Source organism: Zalophus californianus, chromosome 6, assembly GCF_009762305.2.
Source record: "Zalophus californianus isolate mZalCal1 chromosome 6, mZalCal1.pri.v2, whole genome shotgun sequence".
Lineage (NCBI taxonomy): Eukaryota > Metazoa > Chordata > Mammalia > Carnivora > Otariidae > Zalophus > Zalophus californianus.
The window spans coordinates 112,412,845-112,437,796 of record NC_045600.1 but is presented as its reverse complement, the minus strand read 5'-3'; the positions used below and the strand labels follow the sequence as shown (position 1 = coordinate 112,437,796).

The 24,952-nt window shown below is 37.3% G+C and overlaps 1 protein-coding gene across 9 annotated transcripts in view; it reads right to left on the bottom strand.

The window, feature by feature from the left end:
• NEO1 (neogenin 1) overlaps positions 1-24,952 on the bottom strand; it is a 241,344-nt gene that overhangs the window by 53,331 nt on the left and 163,061 nt on the right. For 6 of the 9 annotated variants that reach the window (XM_027569922.2, XM_027569929.1, XM_027569931.1 and 3 more), the window contains 2 exons: positions 6,911-7,130; positions 864-1,018 (listed from right to left, as the gene is read on the bottom strand). In XM_027569922.2, coding sequence (XP_027425723.2) covers positions 864-1,018; positions 6,911-7,130 — 375 coding nt within the window. The remainder of the gene's footprint in view (positions 1-863; positions 1,019-6,910; positions 7,131-24,952) is intronic. The other 3 variants (XM_027569926.2, XM_027569930.1, XM_027569928.2) reach the window with 1 other exon arrangement.

Below are 24,952 nucleotides of genomic sequence, written 5' to 3'. Positions count from 1 at the left end.
AAAGTAGAGAAACCTGAATGTGGTTATTCTGACAGTTGTTTGCTTTATTTAGTCATGAATCATGGTTATTCACTTAATGTTAAGAGCATTTTTTTGTGCAGCCTGACAGGTGGGATTTGTCACACTTCTGCTGCTACAGGAAACTTTCCTCTAAGTTATTAAAGGGGAAGGAAAACAAAACAATCCCCCGATTCCCTTGAAATAACTTTCAATATATTCATTGGATACACATAAGCAAATATGATCCTAAAAAGGCACTAAGAAATTCTTTCATTTCACCTGCACAGTGGCATAATAAATGGAAAAAATTTTAAGTTGGTTTGTTCAGCTAAGTATGTAAAATATTTTCTGAGGGCTGACTTCAACACTTGCACTTCTCCCGCCACAGGCTGAATACCTCCAGATGAAGTACAAATCTCTTTCCATTAATTTGTCTTTTGCCAAAACATGTTATAGCCACTTTCCATCCCTGAAATACCCTCAAGAGAATCAGGTTCCATCTACATTAGTCTCTTTCTTCTAATCAAACTCCTTGAAGAAATGATTGTGCTGCCTACTTTCCTTAGAATTACAGAGGTACAATATCAGATAGGTGAGATCACAGGGAAAGAGTCTACAAGGCATCTGAGCCAGGTCTTAAAGAATCAATAAAATCTGAGTGTGTATCAGCAGAGTCCTATTGCCTTACACTGTTTGCCACTGTTTGATGTGAATTACTTTGATCTCCTCTAACTAATTCATAAGGTCCTCGATGGCAAGGAACTGGTACCTTCTGCACTGTTATGGTACATGAGGCTACATGGAAGGCAGACCTTCCTATGGTCTACATACAGGTAGGGCTGACAGATAGGTGGAAGACTTACCCTCAGGCTGTGTTTCTACTCGGAGTGGAGCTGAACTCTCTCCGGAGCCATGTTTATTTTGAGCCATAACTCTAAAGATGTACACAGTCGCTGGCATTAGGTTTTGAATGGTTACCTGCATTTCTCCTGGGCGACTGGTATTCTCAACACGTTCCCTTTGGGCAAAGAGGGGTGTGGAAAGAAACAGCATCGATTAGGAATACTTCTAGAATGTGCAGTTTCATTTTCATTGCAATTCCTATAGATAAATGCCATATCAAAATCTTAACTCTTGACTCCAGGAAACAAACTGAGGGTTGTCCATAATTATACTCAGTCCACTGTACATACTATAATAAAAACCAGTTTATATTACACAAGAGTTTTCAACAAATATTGTGGAAGAATTCATTTGTTTTAGACAAATAGCTGGCCTTAAAGGATTGTCGATCATGTAAGGAGAGGTCTGTATTTATCCTGACAGAGTAATAAAAAGGTCCAAAACCACTCTGTGGACAAAATTACTTGAAATTACATAATTTGTTGAATTAAAATTCTTACTTTAAGATATTGGTAATTTTCTCTGAAATCACAGATTAAAATTTTAGTTCTACGTGACCTTATGCAGATTTGCCTGATTGTATGTGAACATTTACATCTCAGAGATTTAAGTGTTTTTCAGTAGTCTCCTATAGTTTTTAAAACTACCTTATTTTAATTTAAAACAAACCAACAGAACTCACATCATCTTCATAGAGAGTGCCTGTCTGTATATAACGTTAGGTCCGCCAGAGCAGATTAACTATAGCAACAAAAGCTATTGCTCAAGGATACTTGAGATACTGACAGGTGTCTTCTCTTGAGCTAACCCTCTAAATCACAAGATTTAAAAGGAGGCTATCAGCTGATTTCTTACACTCTGAAGTTTCTGACAGTTGCTCTGATCACAATTGATCACTGTCTAAAAGAAAGTATGGGGTTTTACACATCACCCAACTACAAGCTCCATGTGAGAGCACAGATTAGGTCTGTTTTGCTCACTATACCTAACAGTTTAAGCAAAAAGTTGAAACTATCTTGAGAAGGATAGTTGGGGGGAGCGCTATTTTACTTTAAATAAACGTGATTGTCTCAATCACGTTCCCATATTACAGAAGAACTTAGCAAAATGCTCATACGTGGAAGCAGCATCACAGATATGTGCAGAATGCATGAATGGAAATTTGCTTTCTATGTAAACTTTGTATAGTAATAATATCATGTACATCTTTTGTTCATTCCTGTGTGAAAGGAAAAAAACAGAAATGAGTGAAGGGAACGAAAAACTTAGAACAAATTTCTACAGAAACACTACAATTAAAAAAATCAGTAATACGTATGTTTCCTTAAGATGAAAGAATAATTAGCCAGTACTGCAAAAGCTTTAACTCTAGATCAGTCTGAGGTCCCAGAACCAAGTGCCTGTCTAGAAAAAAACTTTTGACTTCAGGACAAGATCGAGGGTGGGTTACAATTCTCATAAATGGGTGAGGTTGCAATGGAACTTAGGTTAGAATGTGTAACTAAGAGTCAAAGGAGAAAGGAAAAGGTACATTTTATATTAAGACAGTGCTGGGCTAGGCAGTAAGAGCTCTAATTCTGGTTTTGGCAAGCTCACTAATTCTTTCTGAGCCAGATAGTAAATATTTACAGGCTAAGAGACGAAATGGAAAATATTAAGTAGTTACTTATAATACCTATTAAAATGTAACCACACTTGAAAACACAAAAAAATATTCTTAGCTCCTGGGTCATAAAAATAACAAGTCTGATTTGGCCCAGGGTCCATAGCTTGCCAATTCCTGGGCTCAACTAAGATACCTGAGGCTTCGTCCATCTCTAAAATGTTATTAACTTCTGGAATAACTTACTCTGCATTTTACATTTAGTGGCTAATATCAGAAAAGTACTATTTACACTAAAAAAGAATGAACATTTCATAGTTGAAAAGGCAGAGGAAGGACCCTTTGAAATATCAAGAAACTCAAGCACCCAAAAGAATTATCTCACGACCAAGACACACTGTGCCATCTGGTGGCTGATTTTTCAAGTGCAGGAAGTAGTGGGATTTGTAAATGCAGGTAGTGGCTTCCATCCTCACACTGAATTCTTATTCTAAGTCTGTGATGAAAAGTTACTACCCTCATTTTTTTAGATGAGAAAACCTAAGCTTATAAAGGTTAAATAAATTCTGTTTACAAAACAAGCAGGATCTAGTCTTCTGACTTAGTGTTCTTTTTACTCCTTCATGGCTTGTATTCAGAAATCATAAACTTCATTCACAAATGAAATGACAAAAACATGAGTCTCCAAGAATCTTCCTTTGAAATATTCCCTAGGTTTATTCTGTTCACTTCAAGTCACTGCTCTCACCTTCGTCCAGGCCATATCCACCACATGCCTAGATTAAGTAGATTTGTCTCTCTGACTTCATCTCTTCTCTTCTCTTTACGTAGTGCTCATAAAAAACTATTTAATAAAATCACAGTGCACACTTGCTCAGTAGTCTAAAATGGTCCCTTCTTAACTGATTATGTCCAAATTCTTACTGGCATTATGACATTTGGCTCCAAACTTCCACTTTATTTATAATCTCTTACTAATTCCTACCAGAACTCTGGGCCAGTTAAGCTTTCTTACTTTCCCATCCATCAAACACCAGACACGCAAATTAAATTGGATCCTCCTTGCACCTCCTCTTCCTTTATATATACTTGTCTTGTCTTCCTGCCTGACAATTTAATTTTAAATTGAAGTGACAGAATCTCATTAAAAACAAAAGTATATATAGTTTTAAAAAATCCAAAAGTCCCAGTTTTTCTCTCTCCTCAAAACCTGTCCTCCCTGACACCTAACTGTGGCACATACTGACCTGTATCTTACCAGATCTCTTCATGTCAGGTTTTCTCAATCTTAGCACTACTGAGCTTTTGGGTGGGATAATTCTTTGTTGTAAGGGGTTGTCCTGTACACTGCAGGACGTTTATCAGCATCTGTGGCTTCTACTCATTGGATGACAGTAAGCATCCTCTCTCATCTGAGGTTTAATAACAAAAATGTCACCAGACATGGCCAAATGTCCACTTAGGGATGGAGGCAAACTGTCGCTGGCTGAGAATCACTGCTCTGGGCATTTACATGCACATCAAAATACAGAGATATGTCATTAAAAAATTCCTGTATCACAGTTCATATGGATATACATATGTTAATTACATGCCCATTCCTCCATCAATGAGCACTTACTTTCCTTTTTTCATTCTTACAAATAATGTTACAATAAACATTTTTATGAGTGCCCTATGCATATGTATATCTGTTATCTATAGAACATCTAGAAGTGTAATTGTTGGATTGATGGGTATGTGCATTAAAAAGGTAAAAAAAATTCTGCCAAATCACCTTCTCCAAGGGCCGCTCTTACACTGCCACCAAAAGCCTAGAGCGGATTTCTGCCCAGCATTTTAACTTGCTTAACACTATATATTATCAACTTAAAGTTTTTGTCAGCCTTATACATGAAAAATAGTTTCACTTTTTGTATTATTTTGTATTTCCCAGGCCGCGGGCAATGGCAAAAACATTTTTTAACTTTAATGGGCCTTCCATTAACTTCTGCTAATCATCTGCTTGTACCATTTGCCTCTTGGGATATTTGTCTTTTACTTATGATTTGTAGGAGCTCTTTATATAGATTGGATAGCAGTACAATGTTTTATAAATGGTAACAAATTTTTTCCCAGCTTATCACTTGATAGTTTGATTTTGTTTATGGTATTTTATCACATGGAATTTTACACTGTTATGTAATAAACTTTGTCGATCTCTCCTGTTGTGGCTTCTGGATTTCCTGTCTTCTGTTAAAAGGCCTTTCACACTCAAGTGATAAAATATACTTTCTTCTAATACATTTATGAACTTTAAAATCTCTTAATCCATCTATAATTTATTGTTATACATGATATAAGACAGAGCTATAACTTCCATTCTCTCCACCAAATGGAGTTAATTATCTCAACATGATTTCTTGAATAAGCTATTATTTCTCCATTGATTGAAATGAATTTATTCATTTAACAAGTAATTATTTGGTGCTATTATATGTCAGGCCCTGTTCCAGGTGCCGGCAATACTGTATTGAATAAGGCAGACATAAGAAATAGGTTATTGGAAGAGATGATTTCAGCGTGTTAAGTGTTCTGAAAACAAAACAAAAGCAAAAAACCCACCAAAACAAAACAAAACCCAAAACAGGGTGATGTGATAGCAGTGGTATTCTGGTAAATTTTAATAACCAGCTCTGGTTTGTAGTACTCGTCCCAGTCAATACTTGTGCCATGCCCTGTTTTGAGCTACAAAGTCATCATCGGGTCTGCAAAATTTCCTGAAACTTTAATCACTGCCTTTGGAACAAACTGGCTCCAGAACACCATGTGTGATAGGGCCAAAGCGGGCTAAGTTGGGGGGTATTCATGGAAGGCCTACGGAGGTATTATCTGAAGATGACAGATACGAAGCCAGCAACAGTTGTTTGTGAGGGAAATGCACTCTTGGTAGAAGGAACAGCAAGGGCAAAGGACCTAGAGTGGAAAGAAGTTGGTTATTCTGAGGAATTACTAAGTGTTTTTTCCTTTTGTGAAATACTACAAAATTAGCAGTGAGATGTGAAAGATTATTGGAGACATTTTAACACAGATGCCATTTGGTAGTAATGTCTTGCCTTTCTGTGTGTAGAACTATGTTTCTTTATCTTTATAATTCCCAAAACATCTGGTACAATGTTCAGAAAAACATTATTCTATGGGTAGCTCCATTTCAATGGCTCAATGAAGTCACACAGACTTCTCAAGAGGGTTAAATCAAGCAGTTTTGATGAAGGTTCCTATCCTTGTGGAACTTGACGATCTAGTTATTAAATACAAAGTGTATCAGATGTAAGCACCCTGGTAGAGACATAAGCTTTATTTCATGTGTGAGGGCCCTACCAAAACAGATATTTTAGCTTTCTTATTTTGGTATGAATGAAGAAATCTACTTGGCAATGCTAAGAATACATAGCACGTGGCATGGTTCCTCCCAAAGGTTTTATAATCGGGTTGGGAAAACAACACAAATACACATAAAACAGCAGAAGAGTAAAAACTTACAGCAGCAAGAGATCATGTGTTATCATAGTTAAGTGCCAATATTAGTGGCACGACCACATATAAGAGAAAGGTTGTATATGCTGAAAAAGGTGGAGAAAACTGCATGAGGGCTTCCTGGGGCTTCATCGGAGCCATGAAGGATGAACTGACTTTAGCTTCAGTTGGGAAAGGGGGAAGCGACTGAAGAGAATACACTGGAAGAAAGGTGGCACAGAATGGGAATCAGACTGGCTTCATGAGAAAGGGAGTTAAACTGGGAGGAGAGACAAGGAAGGTTGGACAGATACAATAAAGCTGGACTCTGAGTAAAGTGGCCGGGGAATTCTGCACAACCTCCCACAAGCAGTGAAGAAGCAATGTGAGCTCCTCAAAGAGGTGGAGATAGAGAGGAACTTAATGAAAATGCGGTTAGGAAAATCAGCTACTAACTACTCTTGTGTCATCAAGGAGATCCCCTGGGAGCTTTCAGCAGCCCACTTCCACATATGGGTGCAGGCAAATATTCATTTAAGATTACTTCTATAAATTAAGTCTACCTTAATTTCTAGAATCTGTATGTTCTAAGTAAGCCATGTCTATAGGCTGTGCTGACTGAACCTTATGAAAAAAGAGGAACCCTAGTTATATTTTAATACTTCCATCTAAATAGCTCTATCTACCCTCTCCCCAAGTCACTCCAGAGAGGCAGGAAAGAATATCAGGACTTCAGTCTGACTGGGATAAATTTTAATGACCTAAAATTGGGAATTATGCATATTAGTGATCATATTTTCTGGACCAAAAATTGGTATAGATTCTGCACAACAAAGAGCCAGGGTGAGCATGACTGGCCTGGGATAGACCAAGATGCAACCAACTGGCTCCAGACATATGGACACTTACCTAGCAATCCCCTCCTTGGTGTAGAAGACAGAGTAGGTAAGGTTGTCTCCATGGGGATCTGAGGCAGGTGTCCGCCACGTCAATTTGATGAAGCGGGTAGAGACCAGGGAGGCCACGACATCCCGAGGAGCTGAAGGCAGTGGTCCCGTTGTGGCTGGTGCTAGATGGTCAGTAGTGGCACTGGTCAGTGAAGTGGGAGGTAATGTTGGGATGGCAACATCTTGTCATGTGCAAACATTGGGGAATATGAAGGGCAAACCACGACGGTTTTAAAAAAGAGAACAGAAAAAACAAAAAACAAAAAAGAAATAAACAAAACCACGATGGGAAATAAAATAAAATGAATGAACATAAAAAAGGCCATTAAACTGAAGGCTAACATGCAGGCCAGGGTTAACTACTGAACTAATGGGCACCATTCAGACACATCACCGTAGAGCAAGGAGACTTTCTGGTCACTATAATGGTTGTGGGCAAGGGACAGGGAGGGTGACGGCTGAGAATAAAACATCTCACAGAAGGACACAGCAGTGACCAAGTAGTTTTCTTTAATTCTGAAAGCAGCATGCAACATCTGTCAAACTTTGCACACAGAAGTTTCACCTATAATAAAACCTCAGTACTTTGAGCTACTTTATCACATATGGAATAACATGTGTAGCATGGATGAGCCTAGCTGCTCTGGACCTAGGCCCAGGCTTGTCATGACCTCACTGCAGAGCTGGTGTCTTCAGCTCTGCAGGAGACTTGACACGTCTTTAACTTTCGTCTAATAATAAACTCTGCTCTCTGTAATTCGGCAATACCCAGGCAAGTTAAACAACCTTCCTCACTTTACTAATATTTTACTTGCTATCTTTTTCAATTCATTTAACTACAACAATATAAAAACACGAATCAAAAACGTCAAAACCATAAAAACACAATGCTTAGGTAGCTTATCTGTTTGTTACAGTGCTCTCTGCGTATATTACCATGGCTTGCGGACTCAGGGACTGGATGGGGTAGATGAAGTGGTGGCAAGTCAAAGCTCCGCTCATCAAAAGTCTCTGTTTGTACCCTTGTAGTCATGGGTGACTTTATTACTCCTTAAGGCAGTCCATGCTGTTGTTGGACACTTCTGATTTTCCTAATATCAAACTGAAAATTTCCTGCATCTTGGGGCCAGAAAGTGTAAGTATAATCTCACAATTTTTAACTAAAGGAGTTCATCTGAGTTGTGTCATAACCTTAGTGGGAAAATTAGTGGAGGAGAGGCAGAGAGGAAAACATGAAAATTCTGGACCTAATTTTCAATGAAATGGTAGGTCAACAACCTCCAGGAAAGGCCTGTGAACTGCAAGAGAATCTTAAAGTAAGGCAGTCAAGTAACTATGCCAGAGTAAGTTCTCTAAGGGAAAGTACAGAGAAGATGAACCTAAAGTCACTGCTTAGGTGGGGGAGGGGCAAGAGTCACCCAGCAGCTACCGTCTCTACATGGCACTCTGGCTCTTCATGCGGACTCTTCATATTTCCATCTTCTATGTAGAGACTGACATTTAAAAGGGCTAAATCGCTCATCCTAGGTCACGGACGGTAAATGATGTAGTGTTAAAACCAACTTTGGTTTTTAGTTTAAGCCAAGAGGAGTTCTACTCCTGCTGTACCACTTGCCAACTGTGTCATCACGGACAACTCATTTACCCTGTCTTTTGCTCTCCTTATGAGAAAGTACTTTGAAGAGTACAGAGTGCCATCAGAATGTAAGACTATGAAGTCACAGCCACAGTCCCAGAAGATACAAGTCCATACTCCACTGATGCAAGTGTCCACATTGTAGGAAAGTTATATCTGAAGGGCCTGTAAGGTCTGACATTCTTATCCCTGATGCTTCAACAGATGTGCTGCCTCAGAGTACATATCTCTCCTTCACAGCTTTCAGAGTTCTTTTTCATATACTGTGTCAGTTTATTCACACAACAACCTCATGAGGTAGGATGGAAATGACAGGATTGGAGGCTGGGGGGAAGGTCAGAAAGGAGTCGAGGACTCCCACGTTTCTGGCTTGGGAGAATGGGTGGTGGGTGGTGTCATTCAAGGAGAACGGCAATATTAAGAGACTAGAGACTGAGGGAGAGATGGCAAATCTGCTTCTGAACATGCTGTGTCCAGAATAACGATCCAACATCCGCCAGAGAAATGTGTAAGAAGCAACCAAAAATATGAATCTCTGATTATTGTAAAGTAAGTCACTAAAAAACCCTTAGTGGGAAATGGTTCGAAGAGTAGCCTGAACAGAGTCTTGCTTTGTTACCTCATTTCTCTGCCCATCCAGAAACACACTAAGTAAAAGCTGCTTCCAAGTCTGACTCGATTCACTAAGCTAAATTTTTCCCAACTATCTGCTGGCTGGAGAGGAGAGGAAATTTGTAATGTAAGAGGCAGTAGTGCATACTGGAAAAAGCCCAGGATTTCCAGTACAAAGACCTTGTGTTCAAAACTTGACTCTGCCACTTCTTAATAATGTGAAGTTGGGCAAGTCACTTAGTCTCTCTGATCTCAGTGACCTTGTCTATAAACTGGAAATGCTCCCTACCAGTAGCACCACAATTAGCTTGAATGGGTGACAAACGGAAGGAGGTAAGTATAAAGACAACCAGGAAGGACCAGGGCACAGAAGTAATGGGTGATAACTGAAAGAATCGTCAGACAGGGAAACTTCAATTAGCCTCTGGAACTTCTAGAGCACACATCTGTAAGTTTTTAATGGCATCCAGCGCTTCCCATGTATATTTTTCACGTTCACGCTCAATCATGCTAACCTATAAGCTCCTGGAAGACAAAATCTGTATCTGCTTCATCTTGGTATCACTCATTGTGCCTGTGTATACTTTAGGTAATAAATGTGTATTTACTGAATTAATAAGTGGAAGAAAATTCAGGGAGACTGTTAGTGCAATGGAGACAGTGTTGCTACAATCTCATCACACACAGTATTTTAATCTTTCTAGCTGATTCAAAGTACATACAAATAACATTTATATAATTATGTTATATAAGCATTTGCTTTGCAACTGTATTTTATCAGTTATACCTAGAATAAAAGTATAAGTAACGCCAGGCCATCGTAAATGATTCCTAGTTAACTATGGGAAAAATCCATGTCTATTCCTTTTTTTTTTTTAAGATTTTATTTATTTATTTGACAGAGATGGCGAGAGAGGGAACACAAGCAGGGGGAGTGGGAGAGGGAGAAGCAGGCTTCCCGCTGAGCAGGGAGCCTGATGAGGGGGGCTCAATCCCAGGACCTTGGGATCATGACCTGAGCCGAAGGCAGACGCTTAATGACTGAGCCACCCAGGCGCCCCAATCCATGTCCATTCTGGTCCTAGTGTTTCACACCCACTTTCCCCAAGTTGGTTCTTTTTCTGCTGTTCCATGTTCTAGTTGGGCAGGTAAGGGAAGAGTCTTACGTGATCCCAGAGAATCAAACAGGCAATGATGTTACACCAGGATCAGCAGCAAATGATGGAGATTGGCACTTCAGACTTCTAGCATGATGGTTTGAGGACATCAACAGATGCTCTTCCCAAAAAAACAAGTATAAAGCTGCACAAAACTGTCAAAGACTGGAAACTGGCCAAAGGCATACAACAAACCAAGAAGCATTTATTTGTGAAAATCACCACAGTTCAGGTGAAACCAGCGTGTGTGCCCTTCCTCCTGTGTGTGCTCCAAGCTCCCCAGCTCTGCTGGAGTACTTGTTCAACAGAGCCAGGCAGGCCCTGGAAGCCGGTGGCCCTGCAGCTGCTGCTGTCAGAGGGGCTCATCTGATGTGGAGTACTGTTGGAGCGGTAATCCTGGTGGCAAGCGAAGAGGAAGGGCCAGCGTCTCGGCCAGCCCGAGGCTGTGATCTTTTCCCAGAGCAAAGAGTGGACGATAGACCAGCAGGATTTAACAGGGAGTTTGAGACAGTGAAAAAACACTAAGAAGGCTCAATAAGCTCTCCACATGCCCCAGGAAGACTGAAAGCCGTGAGTATGTGCGGCAGAGCCAGCAGTAGGTCCAGGGGACCCACATATCCCTGGCCAGTGGAACCTACGTGTGTATTCAGAGGACCAGTGAGAGACCCCGTGGAAAGCAAGAGCTGAGGCAGACTAAAAAATGACCTCAAGTTTGAATGCATGCCTCAAAACACACCAGACCCAGCAGCTGAGAGTGGGAGGCTTACTGGCTTGAGGTGTTTGAGCACAACTTCTGACTGATGTTTGTGCATACAGACACAAGGGTTACCCCTAGAAAGCCAGGCTTAAGAATAAAAACAAAATGAAAAACAAAAGCTAAGAAGAAACATCAGTGGTTGCATAGGGGGGGGAAGATGGATGCCAAGGATTTAGTCCAGGCAAGTTCACTACACAAACAAAACAAGAACAGTTCTGGGGGAGGGGAGGAGGAATCAGAACCCACAGCTGCTGCAGTATGCTATCCAAAATACCCAATATTCAACAAAAAATGAAGACACATGCAAAGAAATTAAGTGTGACTTATACTCAGAGGCTAATATAAAAAATGCAGTCAATACAAAAGGTCTCAGGGGGTCCTTGGATATTAGATTTAACAAAGATTTCAAAGCAGCTGTTAAAAATATGTTCAAAGAACTAAAGAAAACTGTCAGAAACTATGCAGGGTCTGAGATTTACCTTACTTATGAGCTAACAAGACAGGCTATTACTGTTTCATGGGCGCTGGCAGAAACACAAGTCTTGCATCAGAGACAAAACTTTATTACTCGGGGCAATGGCAATAGCTAGAGCTTCTTGTTTGTTTTCATCAGTTCCCCATGCCTCCCAAGCCCCACAAAGGCAATGTAAAGGACCCAGGATGGATGCGTACACATGCAGCAGGTTGTTAGAGGAGAAGGACCCTGAGTTTGAAGAATTTACCACTTCTATAGCAAGCCCCAGACAAAGAACCGGCCTGCTGTGGATATCTGATTTCATTCTGTTGTGATCAGGCACATACTTTGTATGGTTGCAGTCTTTTAAAATTTCCTGAGACTTGTTTTATGTCCCAGCATATGGTATATCCTAGAGATTATTTTGTATGTGCCTGAAAAAAATCTGTATCTGTAGTTGTTGGGTGGAGATTCTATAATATCAGTTAGGCCAAGGTGGTTGTTAGAGTTAAGTTTTCTATCCTCTTAACTTTTTCTAATTATTTTAATCTGTTTTTGAGAGAATATTAAAATTTCCAATTATCACTGAATTGTATATCTTTTCTTTGAATATATCGATTATAAATACATATACATCTAATAACAGAGCACCCAAATATGTGAATTCAAAGAAATATGGGGAAACCCCAAATTTTTGGAAATCAAACAACCCACTTCTAAGTAACCCAAGGATCAAAAAAGAAATCACAAGAAAAACTTCAAAAAAATATCTTTAACTGAATGACAAACACAACAAATTAAAAATTATGGGATGCAGCTAAAACAGTGCCTAAAGGGAAATTTAAATACCTTTATCAAAAGAAAAGTCTCACATGAATTACCCAATCTCCTACTTAGTGAAGAGTATAATCTTTTTTTTTCTTTTTTTAAGATTTTTATTTATCTATTTATTTGACAGAGAGAGATAGCAAGAGCAGGAACACAAGCAGGGGGAGTGGGAAAGGGAGAAGCAGGTTTCCCGCTGAGCAAGGAGCCCGATGCAGGGCTCGATCCCAGGACTCTGGGATCATGACCTGAGCCGAAGGCAGATGCTTAATGACTGAGCCACCCAGGCGCCCCAAGAGTATAGATCTTAAGCATTCTCATACACACACACAAAGTAACCCTGTAAGGTGATGGGTGTTTTAATTAACTTGTTAACTTGACTGTGGGAACTCTTTCACACCATATACATATATCAAATCATTATGTTGTACACTTTAAATATCTTACCATTTATTTGTCAATCATACCTCAATAAAACTGGGAAAAATTAAATTGAATAATATTTTAGCCAAGTTGTAAAAAAAAGACACAAGACTAAGAAATTAATAGAAGACATAAGTTACCTAAATCAAGACTCAAAGGGACAATATGACCAACCATATAGATTGGTAAATTACAAAGTAAAATTATGAACAAATTTATGCTAATAAATCAGATAACTCAAAGAAAATAGAAAAATTCCTTGAAAGACAAAAATTACCAAACCTACTTACAAAGAAACACAAGATATGGGTAGAACTCTAACAAACAGAGACATTTAACCAGTAATCAAAAAACTTGCCACACAGACAAGTCACAGATAGCTTCACTGGTAAATGCTATCAAATATTTAAAAAAAGAAGTAATACTAATCCTTGACAACTCTTTCAGAAAACAGAAGAGAAATACTTCCTGCTCATTCTGTGAGGCCAATATTACTCTAATACCAAAGCCAAAGGAAAAGAAACTACAGATAAATATCCTCATGATCACAGATCCAAAACTCTTAATGAAATACTAGCAAACCATATTTGGTAACACATTAGAAGGGTTATACATCATGACCAAGTAGGATTTATCATAGGAATCCAAGACTAGTTTAATATCCAAAAATCAATGTAATATACAATAGAGAAAAAAAGGAATAACTGATCACCTTAGCAGATGCAGAAACAGCATTTGACAAAATCAAACACCTACCTATTCATGATAAAAACTCTCAACATACTAGGAATAGAAGCGAAGTTCCTCATCCTGAAAAACCAACAGTGAAAATTACACTAAATGGTTAAAAAGTAAATGATTTTCCCCTAAGGTTGGATACAAAACAAGGGTGTCAGCTCTCATTTCTTACAGTAAGCATTGTACTTAAAGTTCTAACCAATGCAGGAAGACAAGAAAAAGAGACAAAGTAAATAAAGATTAGAAAGGAAGAAGGAATGTTGTTTTTCTTTGTGGATAACCTAATTGTGTCTGTGTAGAAAACTCTAATGAATCTACAAAAAAAAAAAAAAAAGCTACTTGAATTAATAAGTTGAGCAAGGTCACAGAATGCAGTCAATATACAAAAACCAGCTCAATTTCTATATACTAGGGGTGAACAACTCAAAAATGGAATTAAGAAAACAATTCCAGGGGCGCCTGGGTGGCTCAGTCATTAAGCGTCTGCCTTCGGCTCAGGTCATGATCCCAGGGTCCTGGGATCGAGCCCCGCATCGGGCTCCCTGCTCAGCGGGAAACCTGCTTCTCCCTCTCCTACTCCCCGTGCTTGTCTTCCCTCTCTCTCTGTGTCTCTCTCTATCAAATAAATAAAAAAATCTTAAAAAAAAGAAAATAATTCCACTCGTGACAGCATCAAAAAAGAACAAAATATTTAGGAATTAATTTAACAAAAGAAGTGTAAGATTTGTACCCTGAAAACTATAACACATTGCTGGAAAGAAATTAAACATCTAAATAAAAAATATCTAAATGAAAAAAAGATCTAAATAAATAAATGCTCATGGATTAGATGACAATGTTATTAAGATGACAAGCTGCTCCTAAAATGTAATAGAAATACCAAAGACCTAGAATAGCCAAATCAATTCTGAAAAAGAAAAAAAAGGTTGGAAGACTTGCATTTCCCAAATTTCAAAAGTTACAATAAAGCTCCAGGAATCAAGACAGTCTGGTATTGGCATATGAAAAGGCATATACATCAATGGAAGAGAACTGAGAGTCCATAAATAAACCCCTAAGTCTGTGGCCCATTGGTTTTTGGCCAAGGCGTCAAGAAATTTTAATGTGGGAAGAACAGTCTTTTCAACTGGTGCTAGTACAACTATATATCCATATGCAAAGTAATGAACTTAGATCTTTACTTAGCACCACATACAAAAATTAACTCGAAATGCCTCATAGACTTAATGGAAGAATTAAAACTTCTAGAAGAAAATATAGGAGGAAGTCTTCATGTCTTGGGTTAGAAAAGCGTTCTTAGACATGACAACAAAAGCACAAGACATAAAAGAAAAAAACTGATAAATTGCATTCTATTAAAAATAAAAACATTCTGCACCTTAAGAAAAACACAACCAAGGAAATGACAAGACAAGCCACAGACTGGCAGAAAATATTTCTGAATCATACATCTGATAAAGGACTTGAACATATAATTCAGAATATATATTCAGGACCAGAATATATAATGAACTCTTATAAATCAATTAGAACAACAAATAACCCAATTTAAAAGTGGGCAAAAGACTTAGACATCTTACCAAAGAAAACATAAGAACAGCTAATAGACGCATGAAAATGAGTGCAACATCATTAGTCATTAGAGAAATGTAAATTAAAACCACAATGACATACTACTACACACTCACTAGAATGGATATAATCAAAAAGGGTTCTGAGTATTGTACCAACACAGTACTAAGTGTTAGTGAGGGCACTGAAGAACTGGAATCCTACTACACTGTTGGTGGGAATGTATTAAGTCTTCCAACTGATGAACACGAATTGTCTCCTTTTATTATTTAGATCTTTAATTTCTTTAAAAAATGTTCTAGTTTTCAGAACGTAAGTTTTATGCTTCTTTGGTTACATTTACTCCTAAGTATTTTATTCTTTTTGATGCTATTAAATGAAATTATTTTAATTTTAATCTCAGATCATTCACTGCCAAGTATACAGAAACACAAATGATTTTTGTATACAGATACTGACTCTTGCTGAACCCATTTATTAGCTCAAATAGTTTATTTGTGCATTCCTTATGAGTTTCTATATATAAGATGATGTCATCTGTGAACAGAGAGTTTTACTGGTAGTTTCTTAAAAAGTTAAACACAGACTTAGCATACAACCAGGGAATTTAATTCCTAGGAATCTACCCAAGAGAAATGAAAACAAATGTCCACACAAAGATTTTTACACAAATGTTCACAGTATCATTATTCAGAATACTTAAAAACTAGAAACAATCCAAGTGTCCACCCACTGGTAAACAGGTAAACACAATGAGGTATATCTCTTCTTTTTTTTATTATGTTCAGTTAGCCAACATATAGTACATCATTAGTTTTTGATGGAGTGTTCAGCGATTCACTGAGGTATATCTCTATAAAAGATATTATTCAGCAAAAAAAAGATAGAAAATATTGATATATGCCACAATGTGGATGATTTCAAAAACATTACCCTCAATGAAAGAATCGGTTGCAAAAGACTACATATTACATGATTCCATTTTTATGTAAAAGAACTACAAAAGGCACGTTTATAAGTGATAGAAAACAAGTCATTGATTATCTGTGGCTGGGGGCAAGAGTAGGTATTGACTGTAAGCAGATATAAGTGATTTGGGGGGATGGAAATGTTTTGTATCTAAATATTGTGATGATGACTACACAGCCCTGTAAATTCACTAGAAATTACTGAAGTGTGGAGTTACAATGCATGAATTTTATGGTATATAAATCATACTTCAATAAAATCATTAAAAAGAATGAAATGGCTTAACCCGGCTAGTTGGAACTATTCAACATAGTTTCTCCAGTGTATAGTTAAGGTAATTACAGAGTTATAATAGCAATAGTTACAGAATCCTAGGACATTTCTGTGGCTCAAACACCTGAGCTTATAACCAACCTATTTGAAGTCTTTCTTCCAGAAATTACTCAATGATTTTATTACAAATACCAATTAGTCATAAGTGTCCCAAAGCATAAGTGAAATCTTGGTGTGTTTTTTTTTTTTAAGTCTGATTATCTTAAGAGTTATGATGTGTTCTGATGAGCTGGGGGTTATATGCAACTAATGAATCGTTGAACACTACGCCAAAAACTAATGAGGTACTGTAAGGAGGCTAACTGAACATAAAAAAAAAAAGAGTTAAGCTGCTTCCTTTCTCTTTTGCCCCCAAAGTTCCCTCCTGAAAATAAAAGATCTGAACACATCACTCCCCAAAACTTTCTACAGAATGAAGTCCAAACACCTGAGTACAGAGGTCAAGGTCCTGCATGCTGTGCTCTAGGTTTGCCTGGTTACTGAACAGGAACGGACGGTTCAGCTTCTGCACCTATGTGCACACTGCTACTGTATTTGGAGCAATCAGCAACACGCAAATCTGACTCAAGTTTCAAAGGCAACTGGGAAATATGTTTGAGAAAAGGTATTAAACTTTCAAAATCCAAACATCAAAAATGCTATTAGCTCTGACTTGCTGCCCAAACACTCGGAAGCAGCTTCACACCGGAACTTTCACCAAAACTGAATGACCTCAACAGGCTCTGAAGTGGGACGAATTGAAGTGATCTGTGTGACACCCTGAAGAAGGCTGTATCCCTCCTGATGTAGCATGCTACTTGAGAAAATCATAACTATTTTCATTTTTCTGAGAAATCACTTTCAAGCTCCAGCTACACTGTGGTTGATAGATCTGGTGTTAATGATACATTAGATTTGTGATTGATGAAGTGTCACTTTTAGCAGTTTATAATTATGAGTTTAACCAATCCATCTATGCATGTAAAACAGTTTCTAGGTAGAGATCATTAAATTCTGTGCTGGGCATGTTGCCCTCCGTTAAGTGGATCCAATTATCCTAATTTGACACCCACTCACACCAGCCAAGTGAGCTGTAAGTAGGCACATTTAAATTTTCTTTTGAAATCCAAATTTTGCTCCTTTTTCATAATCTTTCTCTGAAAACATATTAGTTTTAAAATTTCTTTCTCACCTTTTGAAGTTTAGAAGATTCTGAAGGTATCACGGGAAAAATTTCTATCTTTCTAGACTTCCTTGCATAAAGGACTTTACTAAACTGGTTATTTCCCAGGAATATTCATAGCAGCATTATTCAAAATTCATTGTTCAAAACTAAGTCAGATTAACATGGTGCTTTATTGCTCTAAACATAACAGCAATGTCAGCAAAAATACAGTTCCACAGAGCATTTCTTTTGGGAGATGTTAACAAGTGTACCGTTAAAAAGACAGAGAGAGAGAACAATCGTATTTGTGAGACTGTGCAGATCTGCCATACTTTTTAGCATGTTAAAGACTCCCAGCAATTCTATAGGAGAAAAACCTGTTTAGTTTGTTAACCTAATTTCCCATTCTTCTATGATCGATCATGAAATCTCTTTTCCCCAAACAGTAATCCGGTTTGGGCAGTAATGATTCCCGAGATAGTGTCTACCAGAGTTCTTTAAAAGAGCCTCTGTCTGAAAACCAGTCATTGTTCAACTACTTCTGTAGGCGGTCTATTTCATATTTTTATTCAAAAACCAAAATGTAACAAGCTTGTTATAGAAGTAATTTATACAATACAGAAGTACACAAAACAAAAGGATTAAAGTTCTACTTTTTATCATTCCCAAAATACCACTGTTAAAGGTTTGGCTTATATTCTTCAATATTTTCCTTTTAAATTATGCATATATATATATACAAAAAATATGAGAATAAAATGATACCAAAAATGCTGCTCTGCAAGAGCTGTATAGTGTAATGTCTTTAAGAGCTTCCCACATCAGTATAAACAAACCTCATTATTCCCAACTGCTGCATAGTATCTATAACACGAACATATCACAGTTTATTTAATCATCCCCTTATTATTACTTACATTTAAGCTGATTCCATTATTTTTTTGGCTGCTACGGACAATGTTTCTGTAAATTTTCCTATACATGTATCTTTGTGCACATGTATAACTAATTCTGTAAGATGAATTCCTAGAAGTGAAATGCAGAGCCAAAGGCTTGTGTATTTGAATGCTTCAGAAATGATCCCAAATAGTCTTCTGAAAACCTTTTTTGGCTTCAGTTTTAGGACAGAGGGCTAAATACATTTCTGAGTACACCACTTTATAAATATCCCCAAACAACAAACAGAACAAGAAATATGAACACAAACTCCATTTTGGACAAAACTAAGAGATATCTGTAATCCCAACCCAAAATAAAAGCAAAAAGGAAGTGGACAGATTAATTAATGGAGCTGAGTTGATCCAGGTACGCCAAAAGGGACAGACTGATGAGACTCAAACCAACCTTGAGGAACTGTGAGCACTTCAGGAGACAGGGATGATGTGGGGGACAGGAATTAGGAGCTATTAAACCTCTACCTCACCCCTGGAGACAAGAGGTTTATACTCAGGAGAAACTAAATCAGAGAGGCTCTGGACTCAGAGGTAACCAACAAGGGTATTAAGACCACATACTAAAATATGAAACTCCCTATCACCCTCTTCAGCAAGTTCCAGAAGGCTGGCAAACCTAGCTTCCTATCATTAAGCAGGAGAGTGAGGCATTCCTCTCTGGATAAACTGAGCAGCTGAGAAGACTGACAAATTTTGCTAGCTGGTATGGTCCTAGCAACAATAACAGAAAAGAATGACTATCCAATTGTTCCATAATAAAGCCCAGCAATTAAAAAGCTTCACCCCAAAAGTTTAAGGGTAAATAAGATACTTGCACAGCCTCAAGGTATATCTCTTAAAGTATCTATTAATTACAAAAAGAAAAACAACTTTACAATGGAGAAATCTGACCGACACCACCTTAACCACATGATCAAGTTGACATTGCCAAATAACAAGACATAATGGTGTAATATAATCCTGATATGGAGGTGCTGAAAAGGGTACATCAATTCTGTAATATTTGTCCAAAAAAATCCATAACCTTAATGTAATCCATTAAACTAATGTAATCATGAGAAAATTCCAGATAAAACAAAAATTGAGAACTTTATACAAAATACCTGACCAATACTTTTTTCAAAAGTGTCAAAGTGTCAAGGGCATGAAAGACAAAAGAGCAGCCACAGACTGAAGAGACTAAGGAGATGTGACAACTAAATGCAATGTGGGATCCAAAACTGGATCCTGGAACAGAAAAAAGACATTAGTGGAAAAACTGGTAAAATCAGAATAAAGTCTGTAGTTTTCTTAGTTTTGTTTATTGCACCGTGATTATTTAAGATGTTAACGTTAGGTGAAATGGGTGAAGAGTATACAAGAGCTCTCTGTGCCCTTTGTAATACTTTTGCAATTCTAAAATTATTTTGGGAAAAGTTAAAAGTCTCCATATAAACAGAGTTTTCAATATTTTTAAATACCACACTCTTAAATATGAATGAACTGCCAGAGACTACTTTCATTTTTTTTTCTAAGAAACAAAACTGATGAACAAAGACTACTTTCAAGTATTTGAGGATAGTCCTCTTCTTTTGATAAAAATTTCCCAGTTCATTCTTCTGTTCCCTTTATAATATAGTTTCAAAACCTTTCTATAAACTCTTGAAATTAAATGACCAAAACATAAATAAGGATACTATATATTTTTGTCATTGTAATCAAAGATTAAAATAGATTCTTGGTATCTGTATCACACTGATGAGACCTACTGAGCTACCAATAACCTAAAGGCCACACAATTTCTCACTTGTAACACTAATAAATTTATTTTGCTATCCTATACAGCATTTATGTAACCCTTTAAAATTATTTTTATACTGCTTGTACAGAGCTATGTAAGAATGTTCCAAATGTGTAGATCTATGTTAACAGTGATTATATTAGCATTAACTTAAGTGAACCTTTAGGCACAGTTCATCCAGATAGTTGAAAAATTTATACTTGTTAGCATCATTGATTTTCCTTAAGTTTTTTTTTTCCCCTGGAAAGCTTCTACTCTTCCAAGTGTTACTTGTATATTATGTTGTACTCAAATTTCCATTCCAAATTCTTTACTATATTTCCATTTCTTTACTGAACCACCATTTGTTCCCTCAGTGTGTTCATGTTTTCCTGTATCCTTGAACATACTTACAATAGCTACTTTATTTTCCAGGTTATGGTTTACCTTTTCCTTTTCTTTCTCTTCTTCTCTCCCTTCCCCTTTCTTTCCTCTCTTCCTCTCTTTGCCTCTCAACTAATTTTGATTATATGTTACACATCATGTATGCTAACCTGTTGGTTGTTTGGATTTTTTGTCTTCCTTAGCAGTGTTGAACTTTGTTCTGGTCAGCAGTTAACCTCACAGACCAACAGGTTCCTTCCAAGGTTTGTTTTAAACTGTTAATGATGGTTCTACAGTGGCCTTGCATCTAGATCTATATTAGCCCTACTCTCACAGTATAGCCTTTCTGTAGTCTCCACTGAAGACATGGGGTGTTCAACAAGTTCTCTATAGTCTGATTGGATAGAATATAACATTTCTCAACCCTTTGTATGCTCCAGGAATTTTCCAGCTCTCCAGTAATTGGTCTTTCCTTAGTAGATGTTCTTTGCTAAACTTGTGGAGTCTTGCTCTGTGTATGTGCAGCTCAGTATTCAGTGAAAGACTCAAGGGGAACACTATACAGCTTTCTTGAGCTTCTCTGCGCATTTCATTTCTCTCTAAGGGGCTGCTCCACAAATTCCAATTACCTTTCTCACCCTAAACTCTGATGTCTGTCTCCTTAGCTCTTTGAGACTGCTAAGCTGTCTGCTCCCTTCTCCCAGCCCTGGGGTGCAGTCTGGAAAGTGCTTCGAGGCAGAAAGCTGGGGGTTGACTATGGGGCTCCTCTCACTTGTTTCCCTTCTGTTAGGAATTATGGTCTTGCATGTTTTCAAATGTCTAAAAATACTTATTATGTATTTTGTCCAATTTTCTAGCTGTTTACATCAAGAGGGCTAGTCCAGTACTAGTTATTCTGTCATGGTCAGAAATATAAGTTCTTAGTTACTTTTAAACTATTACAATAATTAAAAATACTCTTTCAAAGAGGTACCACTGTAATAAAAAAAAAAACATTGTATTAAAAACATTTCTAGGGGTGCCTGGGTGGCTCAGTGGGTTAAGCATCTGCCTTTGGCTCCAGTCATGATCCCAGAATCCTGGGATCAGAGCCCTGCAGTGGGTCTCCCTGCTCAGCGGGGAACCTGCTTCTCCCTCTGCCTGCCACTTCCCCTGCTTGTGCTCCCCTCCTCTCTCTCAAATAAATTCTTTTTTAAAAAAAATTTCTAAGCTCTAGTCATTAGAAAAAACATTTATTTTTACTTAAATTGCTATGCTCATTTGTTTCCTTTGTAGAAACTAATATCTACTATACATTTAATAAATGTTCATTCAGTGACTAAATAAATAAAAACTAAGATTTAAGAACAACAATATGTAACTGTGAGGATATGAAAGACTTTACAATATGAATTCGTATCATAAAGAAAACTTTTGAAGCTGAATTTCTAAAGAGAACTGGTATACTTGAAAATAAAGACTTTTTAAAGAAAGATTTTGAGAGAGAGAATGAACTAGCGAAAGAGAGAGCAAGAGAGAGAGAGAGAGAGAAGGGGCAGGGGGAGGGGCAGAGGGAGAGAGAGAAGGAGACTCCCCGCTGAGCAGGGAGCCCAATGTGGGACTAAATCCCAGGACTCTGGGATCATGACCTGAGCTGATGGTAGACGCTTAGCTGACTGAGCCACCCAGGTGCCCTGAAAATAAAGACTTTTAACTAACTATACAAAAATAAGCAGCTCTCCCTAAATTCTAAGACAAAGCAAAATACCCTTATTAGCCAAAAAAGGCCAGAATAATGTCTGTGTATATATAAGTACACATATGCACATATGCTAATCAACTTCCAAATTAATCTTGAATTATTTTTCTCTATTTTGTAAAAGTTTCACCCAACTTATTTTTCAAATAAAAGTTAGATGCTTTCAATACTCAACTTCATAAGTTTTCAAATTTTCTTATTAGCCTACCACACTATTAACAAATGTAGCTGGCTTCTGGTTAGGACTAATGAAGTACTCAACGGTTAGTACCAAAGAAGTCTGACCTGAAACTCTAGATTTCTGAACAAAGGAAAATTGCTCTGTGGTTATACAGAAGTGTTTCCTACACTTCTGCTCCCAGTCATGCTCCTGAGAATGGATGTAGGAATGACCACGCTGAAGGGCAGCACCACTTCAAGAGCAAGAACAAAGAGCAGCTGTCTGCTGATGAGTGGGGCACCAGATTCTTGCAAAAACTCAGTGCACAATTCCTCAACTTTTCAATGATTCTTCTCTACCTGTTTTACCTTATACTTTAAATCAAAAAATAAATTAAAAAAAAAACCCAAAACAATAAAAACAAAGAACAACTTAGTGAAAGCACCCTGGCATTTCAGAAAGCATCTACAATGTAATATAATATCATCAGAACACCAGTAGTCCAAAGAGACAAGGTATTTTCATAACTGACATTGGAAAATCAATCAGAATTCCAATAGATGCCTGTCCCATTCCAAAATTATCATAAAAATGTATTTATGAATGTTCAAGTATGTCAGTATTCACCCTTAACATTTCTCTATTGGGTCCCACTCCATAACTCTGATAAAGAAGTTCATTTTCTCCTCCCACTATAAATAGCCCAAAGAAAGCAATCAAAAAACCTTGAGAAGCACAGAAAAACAACCAGAGTCCAATAAAACAACTGTTCCTTCCGATTAAAGACGTTCAAATGAAGCATTTACACTGAACAGGGAAACAACAATTACATTAGGCTATTAATCATAGCACTTTATTAAAAATAAAAACTCTAACAGAATGTGAGAAGAGCTGTAAATTATTTGCTCCTGAGAGTAATCTATCACATAAAGGAGCCACTGAAAAATATGTGGCAGTTACAATGAGTTCAAAGCTGTGCACTGGTTGTTCCCAATGGTGTCTCTCAACAGATTAGGCATATTTCATGAAAGCTTATAAGTGAGAAGCATAAGAAAAAGATTTCTTCCCCCTTTCTCAAACTAATACAATTTCACCACTATTTCCAAATTTAAAATATAATGATATTGAATTAAGAAAACTAAAGCTGAGGAATAATGCTACACAATGATGATGATTTAGGTTTAGCATCCTCTTATACTGCCAACAATCTGATTTATAAACATCTGCTTTCAGGAAACTCACAAATAAACAGCTATAGCCCCATAGCCTATGCTCTATTTCATTCTGCTGGATGCCCCATATGAGAGTTAGTGTTAAAAATCTTAAGGTTTTTATAGATTCTAAAGGTTCAAAGTATAGGTGAGAAAGAAGCTCTAAAAAATCGAGATTTTAAAGCATTTTAGTTTAAAGTAAGGAATAACTTCTTAAACAAAAAATTCTATCCAACAGTAGAATGGGATGTCCTATGAGAAAGAATGTCCTACCATTGGAAAATGGTAAAGGTTATTCTTGAGACAATCACTGTATAGGTAAAACTCGTAATTCTCAAATTCTATGATTTTCTGAAACAGAAAAAAATGATTTTGCTAATAAGTCTTAGCTATTCTATGTTTAACACGTCACTTGTTTGAAGTGGCACAAGTCTGGGCTGCCTGGGTGGCTCAGTTGCTAAGTGTCTGCCTTCAGCTCAGGTCATGATCTCAGGGTCCTGGAATCAAGCCCTGCCATCGGGCTCCCTGCTCAGCGGGGAGCCTGCTTCTGCCCCTCCCCCACCCTGTGCTCTCTCTCGCTCTCTAATAAATAAATAAAATCTTTAAAAAAAATGAAGTGGCACAAGTCTCATTGCTATGTAGTATTAAAAAGAAAGATACTTTATAACTAAATTGCTTTCTGAAATTGTGATGTGAATTTTAAAACTTGGCAGATACATGCTATTTTCCTTCTAGGTTTATGTGACAGAAACAATGATTTATTTGTTGCCTACTTTTGATTTGGGAATCATCTTCCATATTATAATCCACATTATTTAACTTCTAGAAGAAGAAATCAAAATGTTTATTTAGCATGCAAAGGACTCCCGAATATCTTGAATTTCCCTGAAATTTTCATGCAAATTTAGATACCTTTATTGACGCCAGTATAATAAGGAGTCTCCATCTAATTAGTTCTAAAACTATTTTACATTTCTTGGATATTCATAAATATTAATCCCATCAGCAGGATTAAAACAGATATGCTCAAGATCTCCACTCATATTTAAATAAAATCCACACAAATATTTATAAGTCAACAACCTTGATGTAGAAATTGATTTAAAAGGATGCAGTTATAAAGACAAACATTAAACTGAATAAATATACATTAATTATTTATTAATAATACTTCCTGAA